This window comes from Monodelphis domestica, chromosome 1, assembly GCF_027887165.1.
Source record: "Monodelphis domestica isolate mMonDom1 chromosome 1, mMonDom1.pri, whole genome shotgun sequence".
NCBI classification, from domain to species: Eukaryota; Metazoa; Chordata; class Mammalia; order Didelphimorphia; family Didelphidae; genus Monodelphis; species Monodelphis domestica.
In genome coordinates, this window is record NC_077227.1 from 314846762 (window position 1) to 314860980 (window position 14219).

Below are 14219 nucleotides of genomic sequence, written 5' to 3' on the forward strand. Positions count from 1 at the left end.
TCTGAGGCCAGATTTGAACCCAGGACCTCCTATCTCTGGGCCCGACTCAATCCATTGAACCACCCAGCTGCCCCCGATACTATGAATATTTTTGTACATATAGGTCCTTTTCCTTTTATCTCTTTGGGGTATAGACTTCATAGTGGTATTGCTGAGTATACAGTTTTTAGATCTTTGGGCACAGTTCTGTATTGTTGTCTAGAATAGTTCACTACTCCACCAGTAGTTCATTAATCTATTTTCCCTCATCCCTTCCAGCCTTGTCATTTCTTATAGGTGTGAGGTGGTATCTTAGAGTTATTTTAAATTGGCTTTTTCTAATCAGTGGTGATTTTGAGCATTTTTTCCATGACTTTAAATAGCTTTGATTTCTTTTTCAGAGAAGTACCTTGTTATATGGATAAGTAAAGAATTTATGACCAAATAAGATAAAGAGCATAAAAGATGTAAAGTGAATAATTTTGATTATATTAAATTAAAAAGGTTTTGCACAAACAAAACAAATGCAACCAAGATTAGAAAGAAAGCGGGGGTGGGGATGGTACAGCAGCTTTTTTAGATAAAGGCCTCATTTCTCAAATATAGAGAGAAATGAATCTATATGTACATATATAATTCTCCAATTGATAAATGGTCAAAGGATATGAACAGGTAGTTTTCAGATCAATGAAATCAATGCTAATGCTAGTCATATAGAAAATATTCCAAATTACTGATTAGAGAAATGCAAATTATAACAGCTTTGAGGTACTATTTCACACCTATCAGATTGATTAACGTGACAGAAAAGGAAAATGATAAATGTTGGAAAATTGGGAAAGGACCTATTTGTGTAAAAATATGGCAGCTCTTTTTGTAGTAGCAAAGAATTGGAATTTGTGAGGATGTCCATCAATTATAGGCTAGCTGAACAAATTATAGTAGATGATTGTAATGTGATGCTATTTGTCTTGTAAGAAATGAACAAGGTAATTTCAGAAAAACCTGAAAAGACTTCGATGAACTGATGCAAACTGAAATGAGCAGAATCAGGAGACTATTGTATATAGTAACAGAAATATTCTGTGATAATCAATTGTGAATGTCTTGGCTCTTCTCTGCAATACAACAGTCTAAGACAATTCCAAAAGACTTGTGGGGAAAAATGCAATCTACCTTCAGAGGAAGAACTGATGGAGTCCAAATGCAGGTCAAAGCACAATATATTTTCCTTTAATTTTTTTGATCTGTTTTCTTTCTTAACATAACTAATTTAGAAATATGTTTAGTATGATTATGTTGAAAATTATTTTTACATGTAATTAAAAAAAAAAGAAAATAATTTTTTTACCCATACCTTCTGTCTTAGAATCAATACTATATATTAGTTTTAAGGCAAAAGAGTGGTGAGAGTTATTAGGTAATGGGGGTTACGCGACTTACCCAGAGTAACGCAGCTAAGAAGTGTCTTGAGGTCAGATTTGAACCTAGGACTTCTCATCTCTAGGCTTGGTTCTTAATCCACTGTGCTACCTACCTGTCCCATATTCTTTTGGTGTTTTTTTGTTTTTGTTTTTTTTTAATGTGTTATTTTCTTCAGTATTTTTGGTGCCTTTTTTTTTTAACAAGCTGTTAGGTTCTCTTCATAATTTTTCTTGCATCACTTTCATATCTTTTGTCAATTTTTCCTTTACTATTATTCTTACCTCTTTTCTTAACTCTCCCAGGAATTCTTACTAACCTTGAGGTATTGTAGCTCTTCTCATATTATTGTTTTCTTTTAAGTTGGTATATCTTGGTCTTCCCTGCCACCTGTTGAGTTCTTTTTGTTGTTGTTTACTCATTTTTCTAGCCTTTTTCTTCCACTATGAAGATTGTTATGTTATAAAGTTGGGCTCTGTATATACATGGTGGTGAGGAGGCACTATGCGATGCTTCAGACTTTTATGTACTACTGTTTTCAGATCTAGTTTTGGGAGTCTGCAGATTTTTAGTGCTTTAAAGTAGGGTGATCCTGGAATAAGTGTGGTCATTGCTTTTCTGGTTTGCCCTCTGGTCTTTACCCAGGAAGAGTTCTTGTTCCTCTCAGCCACAAGTATTAGTGCTTCTCTTGGTCCCTGGAACTATATAACCACGCACCCTGGCAAGTGCTAGTGGCCTGCATTGGAACTACAACACAGCACTGCTTATAAACGATGGAATTATCAATCAGTGCCACCTGCATTGCAGTGCTAGCCAATAGTGTCCTGTAGTCTCTTTCTGAACAGTTCAGTTGTCTGACCCTTTTACCATCTCTGAGATGAGAATTCCTGAAGCAATAGCTGCTGTTACTGTTGTGGCCAAATGTCTCCAAGGCCCTTGCTGGCGAGTTTGCCACACTCTGGGCCTGCACCAACCCCAGTGTTACAAATCTCTAACAGACTTCCTAAGTTGTGGATCATGTTATTTCTGGTTTAAACATCTCTAGTTGCTTCCTATTTCCTGTGAAATAATGCAAATGCTTGAACCTGATATTTAAAGTCCACCATGTTCTGGCTAGAACTTATATGCCCTGTACTTTAAAGACAACATTTCTCCAAGTGCACTCTTATTTCCATGCCTTTGCTGATGTTATTCTCAGTCTTGGAAAGCCTCACCCCAAACACAATACTATCTGTTAAAATTCTTCTTAAGTCCCAACTAAAATCTCATTTATCAGTGATGCTTTCCCACCTACAGCAGTTGAAAATAATCACTTTTTTTCTGAACTCTTATTGTATGCCTTGTGTAGATTTTGCTTGTACAATGTGAGCTGGAATCTTAATATTGAACCTCCAGAGGCCCTTTGGAAATCAAAGTACTCACTCAGTTAATACTTGATCAATAGTACAGTGGTGCCCTTAGGGATTATTGGAATACATCAGACTTAAGATGTCCATCCTTTGAATATTTTTGACATGCTATAATATAGTTATTACATCATTAGTTAAATAGCATAGAGGATAGAGCATAGGAGACCCTTATTAACTTTGACCCTAGGCAGGTCACTTCTTTGCCTCAGTTTCTTCAATTATAAAATGGGGATTATAGTAGCACTTAATTTATAGTGTTATTTTGAGAATAAGATGAGTTAAAACATATGTAAAGTACTTTGCAAACTTTAATGGGTGCTATATAATTGCTAGCTACTAGTAGTAGTAATCTTGGGCTTATTTCTTTCCATTGTTGCATTTTTTTAGTGAAGTTGGCTTTCATTGTATATATTTAATTGCTTTTCTTCATCTTTCATCTCCCTCTCCAGTATTTTGTACAAATAAGTAATTTTCTTGTTTTATTTTTTTAATTTTTTATTAATCAAAGGAAGCATAGCACAGTAGAAAGAAAGCCAGACTTGAAGTCATGAAATCCTAGGTTCATTTATCCTCTTTGACAGTCAAACTGACCCTAGGAGTACTTAACTCCTCAGAGTTCAAGCAAATCTTTAAGATTGCAATTTGCAGTGAAGGTGTCAGTCTTCATTGGTAGAGGATATTCCTTACTGAGAGCTCTGTATACTGAAGACATCACGAATTTAGTTTTTAAAATGTTTTTTGATCCTTTAATTTTTCCATAATTTTCATTTCCCAAAATATCTTTTCCCTATCTCCATTTTATCAAAAGATGAAAAGGATCAGCAAAATTAGCCAGTGCATTAATCAAGTCTGATAGTATACACTCAACCCCTGCAAAGAAGGAAGGAAAATGATCTTGTTCTTCTTTTAAAAAAGCTGTCATGGTAAAACTAGAAAGCCAAATCTATGTATATGAGATGAATAGTGCTCCTGAGAAAGAAGGTAACAGTAGCTAGCATCTAGCATCACTTCTGGGTAACAAAGTACCTCAATTACATGAAAAGTATTTTGTGGAGGAAAAAAAGGAAAAGAAAGATAAATTATTTGGGCTGTTGGAAGTTGTAAGGCATCTGACTGCATCCATGAGGTAGCATTGTAATTTAAGACCAATAAAAATGATAACAATAATAATCAGCATTTGTGTAGTACTCTTAAAGTACTTAAAGTACTGAGTAAAGTGTATTTTATTTCATTTTGAGTTAAGTGGAAGGATTTCTTTTCTTGTTATTTTAATATTTGTAGGTTCCCTGCTTCTATACAGATGCTGAGAGGAGATCAGTGCTGGATGCAACTCAGATTGCTGGGCTTAATTGTCTGCGATTAATGAATGAAACTACTGCAGGTAATAGAGAATGCTTGATTTGACTATCTAATGTAAATAAAATCATCAGATGATGAAACTACTAATTTGATTCCCTGCATTTGAAATACTTTCCTTTTCTGTCTTGTCTTAACTCAGATCCTTTGTTCCAACTCAGGTTTCTTTTCCTGGACATGTATTCTAAATATTCCAGCCATTATTGATCAGGCCCTTTTTTGAACACTTTTCTATACACTCTGGCACTTTTCCCTTTGCGTATTAATGGGTATTTGTCTTATATTTCTAGTTAGCTCTAGAGATATGGGTACTATTAAATATAGTAAAAATGCTTATAATTTAAATGGTGATAAAGATGATGTATTTGGGGGAGGGGGCAATTATTTAAGCCAGCATTGTTCACATTTTCAAGTCACCCTGCTAAATTTACAAATTAATGAACTGGAGTCCTAGTAAAAATCTTGATTATTTGAAGTGTTTTATTTAATTGGGTAAGAATGCTGTGCCAATATTTCTGGCATTGGTTTCTATTAGTCTTGTTTTCCTGGCTTAAAAAATAGATGACTTTGAGCATAATTTATTCTTATAAAGGTTGTATAAATGCCATGGGTTTACCAAATTGGGTCATATTGTCACAAAAGGCAATTGATTCTTTTTTCTTTGATAAACAGAATTTTAAAAAAATTAAATTTGTTTATTTATTTAGAGTATTTTTCCATGGTTACATGATTCATTTGCTTCCCTGCCCCTCTTTTCTCTCCACTACTGGAGTTGACAGGCAGTTCCACTGGGTTTTACATATGCCATTGATCAAGACCTATTTCCATATTATTAATATTTGCATTAGGGTGATCATTTAGAGTCTATATCCTCAATCATATCCCCATTGACCCCTGTGATCAAGCAGTTGTTTTTCTTCTGTGTTTCTACTTCCATAGTTCTTTCTCTGGATGTGAATAGCGTTTTTTCTCATAAGTTCCTCAGAATTGTCCTGGATCATTGCATTTCTGCTAGTAGAGAAGTCTATTATATTCAATTGTGTCACAGTGTATCCATTTCTGTGTATAAGTTTCTCCTGGTTCTGCTCCTTTCACTTTGCATCAATCCCTGGAGGTTGTTCCAGTTCACATGGAATTCCTCCAGTTCATTATTCCTTAGAGCACAATAGTATTCTATCACCATCAGATACATAAATTCTCCATACATACTATGATTTTGAGCTAGTCATTCAACTTCTCAGTGTCCCATTCAACATTCTAAGACTTAAAAATTGGAGAGATGCTGACTGCCTTGGATTGTAGAGGAAATGTCCTAAGCAGCACTATATAAGTGCCACTGAAATAAGAAAGGGCCCTGATTTTGGTTTCTTATGATTCAAGAAACAAATTCCATGTGCTGGTGCACACATTTTAAGAAACTTTGCTTAAAAATAATTTTAATTCAGAGTTGTAGAGGGAATGCCAATGAAATGGCTCAAAGCATTTATATTTCTATGTAAAACTCTGTTTTGTACTTAATACAAGCATCTGCATTTTACAGGAGGTAACTAAGGCTGAAAGAATAGTAATTTGTACTTGGTCACATAACTAGTTAGGATCAAAGCTTAGCTGTCTTTTTAAGTCTTAATTTCAACTACATAAAGAAGTACTTCCCTTAACTACATAAAATGTAAGTGCTATATTTTTTCTTTATCTCACTATACATTTTAACTATAGTATTTTATTTAAATGTAGTTTGATTGTAGGAGATTAATCTTAATGCTTCTAATTTTACTGCTATCAAATAGTACCTGTTATTGAATGATAACTTATCATAAACTTACAACATTTTCTCCTTTCTTCAGTTGCTCTTGCATATGGAATCTATAAACAAGATCTCCCTGCCCTGGAAGAGAAACCAAGAAATGTCGTATTTGTTGACATTGGACATTCCGCCTACCAGGTGTCTGTGTGTGCATTCAACAAAGGAAAACTCAAAGTAAATAACCCTTTCTATCAGAGGGATTGTGATTGAGATATTTGGGTGGAAGCAGGATTGGATTTTGAAATAATCGTTCTTAAAGTATTTTTAAAATTAGTTTATTTAGTCAGTTTAGAACATTATTCCTTGATTACAAGGGTTACATTATTTCCTTCCCTCCCCTTCACCCACCCTTCCCGCAGCTGATGCGCAATTTCATTCAATTTTCATGTGTCCTTGATCAGAACCTATTTCCATGTTGTTGGTATTTGCATTAGGATGCATCCCCAGCCATATCCCCTCGACCCATGTATTCAAGCAGTTGTTTTTCTTCGGTGTTTCTACTATCACAGTTTTTCCCTCTCAATGTGGATAGTGGTTTTTCTCATAGATTTCTCCAAGTTGTTCAGGATCACTGCATTGCCACTAATGGAGAAGTCCAACACATTCAATTGTACCCACAGTGTATCAGTCTCCGTGTACAATGTTTTCCTGGTTCTGCTCCTCTCACTCTGCATCAATTCCTGGAGGTTGTTCCAGTCCCCATGGAATTCCTCCACTTTATTATTCCTTTGAGCACAATAATATTCCATCAACAACATATATTACAATTTGTTTAGCCATTCCACATTTGATGGACATGCCCTCATTTTCCAATTTATCTCTTTGAGGTACAAATCCAGCAGTGCTATGGCTGGATCAAAGGGCAGACAGTCTTTTATCGCCCTTTGGGCATAGTTCCAAATTGCCCTCCAGAATGGTTGGATCAAGAGAGAGTTGTTTTTTAAGTCTTTTTTATTTAAGAGAGATAATAAAGGCAGATTGATAGTGGATCGAACATTGAACTAGAAGTCCTAAATGTGTGAGTTCTGATTATGTTCCAGTCATTTATTAGCCCTGTGATTCTGGGTAAATCACTTAATTTGAGGCAGCTGGAAGTACATTGGGTTGTTGAGAGGAGATAATATATGTAAAAGCTTTTCAAACAGTGCCTGGCACATAGTAAGCACTGTATAGATACTTAATTTCTTTCCTCATTGGTTTCATCATTTGTAAAATGGAGATAATAGCACCTCACTGGATTATTGTGAGGATCAAATTAGATAACAAATATAAAGTACTTCAATATACATTTCATATGTAAATATGTAACAGATAAAAGGTGGTCAGGAAGCTTAGTACCAGATTTGTAAGCATTTATTAATAAAAATAGAAAGTGATAGAAGAGAGATTTTATTGAGAGATTTTAGCCTAACTATAACTGATTCTTCATTTGGCTCACCATAGATCAAGGGCCAACGTAAGCTGGCACCTGGATAGCTTAGAGAGCCAGTCAGTGCAGGTCTAGAAGCTCAGAGAAGAATCTCTCATGCTTCCTGCCTGGGTTTAAGAAACCACCCTGCCTACTAGCTTTCAAACTTCTGTCCTTCTGTGGCAACATTCTGTTGGCTCTTCCCTGTTCGCTAGGGACACACAGTGACACTGGCTCAGCCACATCACTCTTACCAATGCTGACACCAGGGGCTCCCAGCATATTTTACTTCACACAATCTATTATGTTTGATTATGGAGACTACTGTGTATCTCAGAATTCCTTACATCATCCCCAGTCTTTCTTCTTTTCCTCCATTTTCTTTTCTTTTTTGAAAAAAAAAAAAAAACCTTACCTTCCATCTTAGAATGAGTAATATATTGGTTCCAAGGCAGAAGAGTGAAAAAGGGTAGGCATCTGAGGTTAAATGACTTGTCTAGGGTAACACAGCTAGGAAGTATCTGAGGTCAAATTTGAACCCAGATCCTCTTGTCTCCAGGCCTGGCGCTCTATCCACCTAAGCCTTCTTAAGCTACCTACCTGCCTCTCTTTTCCTCCACTTCCTGATGAAGAAATGGCCTTTCTCTCCAATACCAACCCCTTTAAATGTACTTTTGATCCCATTCCCTACTATCTCCTCTGGTAGAATGCCCTTGCAATTATCTCTCTTCTTTTATCTTTCCTCTTTATCTTCATCTTTAACTTTTCCTACTACCAACAAGCATTCTCATTTCTTCCCCATTCATAGGAGAAACCAAACCCAAGTCCTCACTTGACCTTACAGTCACCTCATCTATTCTCTATAAGTTTATTTCTTTTCCAGAGCCAAATTTCTAGATCGTTATCTAAATTTAATACCTATACTTCCCCTTCTTTCTTTTTCTTATGCAACCTATTGCAATTTGGTTTCTGACTTCCATCCCTCCACTGAAATTGTTCTCTCCAAAGTTAACCAGTGATCTCTTAATCGCTGAATCAAATTGGTCTTTTCTCAGGCCTCATCCTTCTTGAACTCTGCTACATTTGACATTGAAAAATACCTACTTCATAATACGGTTCCTTGGATTTTCATAATATTGTCAACTCTTGATTCACCTTCTCCACCTGTGTATTCCTTCTCATCCTCTTTTGCTGGATCATTATTTATATTCCATCCCAACTGTATGTGTACCCCAAGACTATTCTGGGCATTCCTTTTCTTTCTTTTTATTCTCTTGGCTAATTCGGTATCTCCCATCAGGTTAGTTTTCATTTCTGATGAGATCATGCTCATATAAACCTCTATATCCTGAATTGCCGGCCAGTTAGATGGTGCAATGGATAGTCCTGAGACTGGAGTCAGGAAGATCTGAATTCAAATTCACTCTTACTGATTGTGTGCCACTGGACATATCACTTTCTTTAACCCTCAGTTTCTTCCTCTATAAAATGGGACTAATACTAGCATCAGGAGTTCTTAAAATGAGATAAAAGTAAAGTACTTTGCAAAACTTAAAAGTTACTACTGTTGTTCTGCTTATTGATTTGAAAATTGGAGCATTTCATTTTTCTTAAGTAGGAAAGGTTAGGCACCAGCATTTTCATGATGCCCTAAAAAGTGTAATGATTTTCCTAAAATACATGTCCCTACTCAAGTCCAGTGATTCCCTTTTGCCTCCAGGAATAAATCATGATGCACTAGTTGACATTCATAATTTAGTCCTTTCCAATCTTTTCAGTATTCTTATACTTTATCAACCTTGACATGCACTCAAACACGACACTCCATCTCTTAGCTCCAGGCCTCCCTCCCCCCTTTCTTTCCTGGGCCTGGAACATTCTTCTTCCTCTGCTCCAACTACTGACTTCCCTATTGGCTTTTAAGTCCCAAGTAAAATGCTACCTTTTACAGAAAGTCTTCTCCAATCCCTCTTAATTCCTTTGTCTTCCCTCCATTAATTATTTCCTATTTATCTTATAGATAGTTTGTTTTGTATGTAGACTCTGCATAGTCACCCCTTCCTTCTAGCCCTCAAGTTTATGTTGATCATGCTCACTGCCCACTGGGACTCCTTCTAGTTGATTATCCTTTTACACTAAAACTGTGTTGTCAACTCACATTTATATTGCTTTCTTCACAATGGGATAGGATAGAGGCTCCAAAAACTAAAATTTGTGTTTGCTTAAAAATGTAAAAAACAAAAATTGAGGAAATATTTCATTTAGGCACATGTCAGCATGGTGAAAAATAAGTTCAATCTTTACTACATTAAAATTTTGATTGGATGGTACACTTAAAACAAAAAGACCTAGTTCTTAAAAGAAGGTAGAATGTTATATTCTGATTAATGAGGAAAGTTTAAAAATAGAAGTTATTGAGATTCAACTTGAAATGCTGGTTTCTTTAAAATATTAAAAATCCATATACAGTAAGACAATACAGTTGAGATAAAAATTGAATAGATTGGGGAAGACATTTTAAGTTACTCAGTTTTTTTTAATTTATAAGGAATTGATTAAAATATTATATTTGAACATTAGCAATAATTGACAAAAAGAAAAATGACACCCTAAGTGATCATTAAATTTTATATGTACCAATACATTTTAAAAATTCATTGATGTTTTAAATCTACTTCATAATGTTTTTTTAAGTATTAAATCTTTAGGGGAAGAAATACTGAAAAGAGCAAAGTCATATGTGCCAAGAGCTGTTTTAGTTCCTTGTAAGCAGTAATGGAAAGCTTGGTGAAGCTGGAGGGCTAGAAGTTTCTAAGACTTCGAAATGCACTGAGACTCTTAAGGATATCTGATTTTCCAAAGACCACACTTCCTTTCTGTTTGGAGATTGTACTTGTCCTTTAAAGATTTATGAGTTTGTTTTTCCAACTTTGTATGTTGTTTGATCCTAATCTAAACAGATAATCTCTGTTCTTCATGGGGTTGTTGTAAAGACCGTGTTTTACCAACATTAAAGAACTATGTCAATGTGAAGAATTGATACTTATTAATACTAACACATTTTTCAATTGCTGGCTAATTGAAGTGATTTAATCATATTCTTTCTTAGGTTCTTGCCACTGCATTTGATCCCACATTGGGGGGTAGAAAATTTGATGAGATATTAGTAAATCACTTCTGTGAAGAATTTGGGAAGAAATACAAACTAGACATCAAGTCCAAAATTCGTGCATTGTTGCGACTTTCTCAGGAGTGCGAAAAGCTCAAGAAATTGATGAGTGCTAATGCTTCAGACCTTCCTATGAACATAGAATGTTTCATGAATGATGTTGATGTATCTGGAATTATGAACAGGTATCTGTTGGGATTTCAAAATACCGGTTAAAATGACTTTTTTAAACTTAGGTTTTGCTTTATTATTTTTAACCATAAACCTGAAATTTGAACATAATTAGTAATTCTCTTTGGAGATTGTTAATAAGCTAATTTTTGTGAGTAGCAAAATTGAAACCACAAATTAAACTTGACTGTTCTATTTTAATGGTTACTAAGAAATGAATTTCTAATAAAATAGGCTATCATTCATTCACAAATTGTGATTAATATTTGAGTTGGCTGAGCATTACCATAAATAAACTTTAGAAGCAAGAAATTTTCAGATAATTTCAACCAAATATTTCAAATTTAAAGTAGTTGCTTTTTTTTTTTTATCTTAAGCCTCTTAAAATTGGCATGTTAGCTTTTTGTCAACAGATAGTCTCCTGGCCCTTCTAGCTTGTTAACAGATTCTGTCAGTACTCCTTTTTGTTTGACATCATTTTAAAGAACCCAGGGTCCACCCTTGACTGTAACCCTTTTTTGACACAGATACAGATTGTTTCATTCTTTGTGTTACAATTGCAAAGACTAGCAAGTACATGCCCAGTACATCTTAGTAGCAAGTACATGCCCAGTATATCTTAGGTGCTTAACAAATACCACATTGATAAGTTCGAAAAGCATAATCTAACTCCTTCAAAGGTGTGAAGTAGAGGGTAGGAACAATTAAAGATAGTACTTTACAGTTGTTACTTTATTAAATTTTTGCTATAAAAGGGATAATGTAACAGTTTTTATTGAGACAACTAATTATCACTTAAGTTTTGGTGGTCAAGGATATGTTTAAAATCAGCACAGTCCAAATGAGTTCTGCAGTCTTAGGATGTGGAAGAAGGGGTAATTAGATTTGTTTTGTTCTTTTAAATTCTGGCTTTTTAAAAGGAAAATGTAATTTGACTTATTTCTTAAAATAGGAGCAAATTTCTGGAGATGTGTGATGGTCTGTTGGCTAGAGTGGAGCCACCACTTCGAAGTGTTTTGGAACAAGCCAGTAAGTTCTTTATTATTAGGGAATAAATAGTTAATGATTTCCGGAAGATATTTAATTACTTTATGGGAACTTAGAAGTTCTTAAAGTTCTAAAATGTTTTAAAAAGTAACATTTCTTACAATTACCTATAAAAATTCTGTTAAACTGGTTTACTTAGATTGTTTCTTCCCCTTCCTAATTTTTCCTCTTCAAATATTTAGGAAAATTGACAGTTGGAGAATCCAGAAAAAGCCTTGATAATTTTAATTCAAATTTTTAAGTGAAATGTTAGTTTTAAAGAAAATTATTGCTATTCTGAATTGGAGTCTTACCTTTTGTGGGGGGAGGGGGATTTGGTGTTTCATTAGTGTTGAATATTTTGTTGAGCAAACATAACATTGTAAATGTAATGATTTCCTAAAAAAATAATTTTAATTTAAGATGTTGATATGTTTAGTTTTGAAATAGGGTGGCTCTTCTGACAAACACTGTTGTAGAGTACATTCCCTGAAAAAAGTTGAGGTTATCATTTTTTTTTTAAACAAAGAATGTCTTAATTTTGATGTGATACTAACTTTGACCATTATGTCATTCTTTTTTAAAAATTACTTGGTATTTTCTACATGCTACCTAGACCCCAGTTTTGTAGATAAAACCCTAAAAGATTAAGTCTATGTTTAGATGGGAAAAGAGAAGCTGAGTGTACCCTAATAATTGTCCTTAGGTATACACATGAAATGCTTTTCTATGGAAGATTGGTGATCAGCCGTTATCACCAGGAAGGCCAGAACAAGCGAAAATGGATTCAGTTGCAGAGAGAGGAGTTGAGGTTAGATACATATAATAGGCAATAGACATAAAGACATAAATGATTGGTGAATTAATGAATAGAAACAGGTGTCTGTATAGAGGGGTTCCAATGCTGCAATAGACTCATTCAGAAGTTTCAGAGATGGACTGATCCCAGTACAGGCTTCCTTTATCCAGTATGCTACAGCCTTGGCTACAACCATTCGTGTCATCTTAGCTTAAAGTTTATTTTCCCTTTATAAAAAAAAAAAATGCCTGTTTTTTTCCTTGTCATATTGATAGTACCATTAAATCTGGTAACTTGACATGCCCCGTCTCATAGGAAATTTTATTTATAAGCCCCAAATGCCAAGATAGCATAGATTCAGAATGGGAGTTCTGACAACCAGTCAGGATGTTGTCTCTCAAACAGGGTAGCCCTTATCTTGGGGTAACTTATCTAGAGATTGCTATGTAATATGTGTGTGTGTGTGTGTGTGTGTGTGTGTGTGTGTGTGTGTGTGTGTGTGTTCTAGATGTATTTCTATTATTTCCATTTATATAATTCTTTTATAGCTCAGTTTATAGTTTTCATTTTACTTTGGCCCTTTAACCCATTATCTACTCAATATGGCTAATGATGAAAAAGATAGCTGGGAGTGAATTTTTAAATGAAATGAAATCTTAATGTCTTTGTATTTCATCATAGGCTAATATCTCATGTATAGATTACACCAAAATTGAATACCTCTTATTCTTTTAAATAGAGTTAAAGAAAGAGGATATTTATGCAGTGGAAATAGTTGGTGGTACCACTAGAATCCCTGCAGTGAAAGAGAAGATCAGCAAATTCTTTGGTAAAGAAATTAGTACAACACTGAATGCAGATGAAGCAGTCACCCGTGGATGTGCATTGCAGGTGAGTTAATTTCATGAACTGCTAAGAAGTTAATTTAAAAAATTTAATTTAATTTTTAAAAAAATACCTTACCTTCCATTTTCAAATTAATCCTCCAGAGCAGAAAGAGCAGTAAGGGCCAAGCCATGGGGGTCAGGGTCACACAATTAGGAAATGTTAGGCCAGATTTGAATCCAGTTCCTCTCAGCTCCAGGCCTGGCTCTCAATTCACTTAACTGCCCTCCTAGCAAGTTTCTTTTGATTCACATGAGGTCAGAGGCAGAGGTTTTGTGGGATGTAATATGGCAATGACTCATTCTGCCAACTTATTGCTTACAATTTAGTGTTTGAATATAAATAATCTTGACTATTCAAATTAAGGTTTTGAAATATTTTCACAACTGAAAATAGACACTGGACTAAAAAGTAATAGTTATACATATTAAGAAATGAAGATAAATTTGGCTATAAAATTAGCAAAATACATACTCCAAAACTAAAGCTAGGTAATTACTAGAATTTTGACAAGTTGTGATCATTGGGAGAAAGAGGAAAGGAAACAAAATTAGGCATTATTAGACTTTGTCTCAAGTCTTCTTTTGTTGCCTTAGGAAGCTCTAGATAGCTTATTCCACATAGAATTTTCTTTAAACCTTTACCTTCTATCTTAGAATTAGTACTGTATATTGGTTCTAAGACAAGAATCGTAAGGGCTAGACCATGAGGATTAAGTGACTTGCCCAAGATCACATAACTAAGAGGTGTCTGCGACTAGATTTGAATCCAGGACTCTCGACTCTGGGCCT

The 14219-nt window shown here is 34.7% G+C and overlaps 1 protein-coding gene across 1 annotated transcript in view; it reads left to right on the forward strand.

The window, feature by feature from the left end:
- Positions 1-14219, forward strand: part of HSPA4 (heat shock protein family A (Hsp70) member 4) — a 49235-nt gene that overhangs the window by 17010 nt on the left and 18006 nt on the right. Inside the window, exons 5-9 of the mRNA XM_001366379.4 lie at positions 4092-4191; positions 6011-6144; positions 10488-10732; positions 11671-11747; positions 13283-13434. Coding sequence (XP_001366416.1) covers positions 4092-4191; positions 6011-6144; positions 10488-10732; positions 11671-11747; positions 13283-13434 — 708 coding nt within the window. The remainder of the gene's footprint in view (positions 1-4091; positions 4192-6010; positions 6145-10487; positions 10733-11670; positions 11748-13282; positions 13435-14219) is intronic.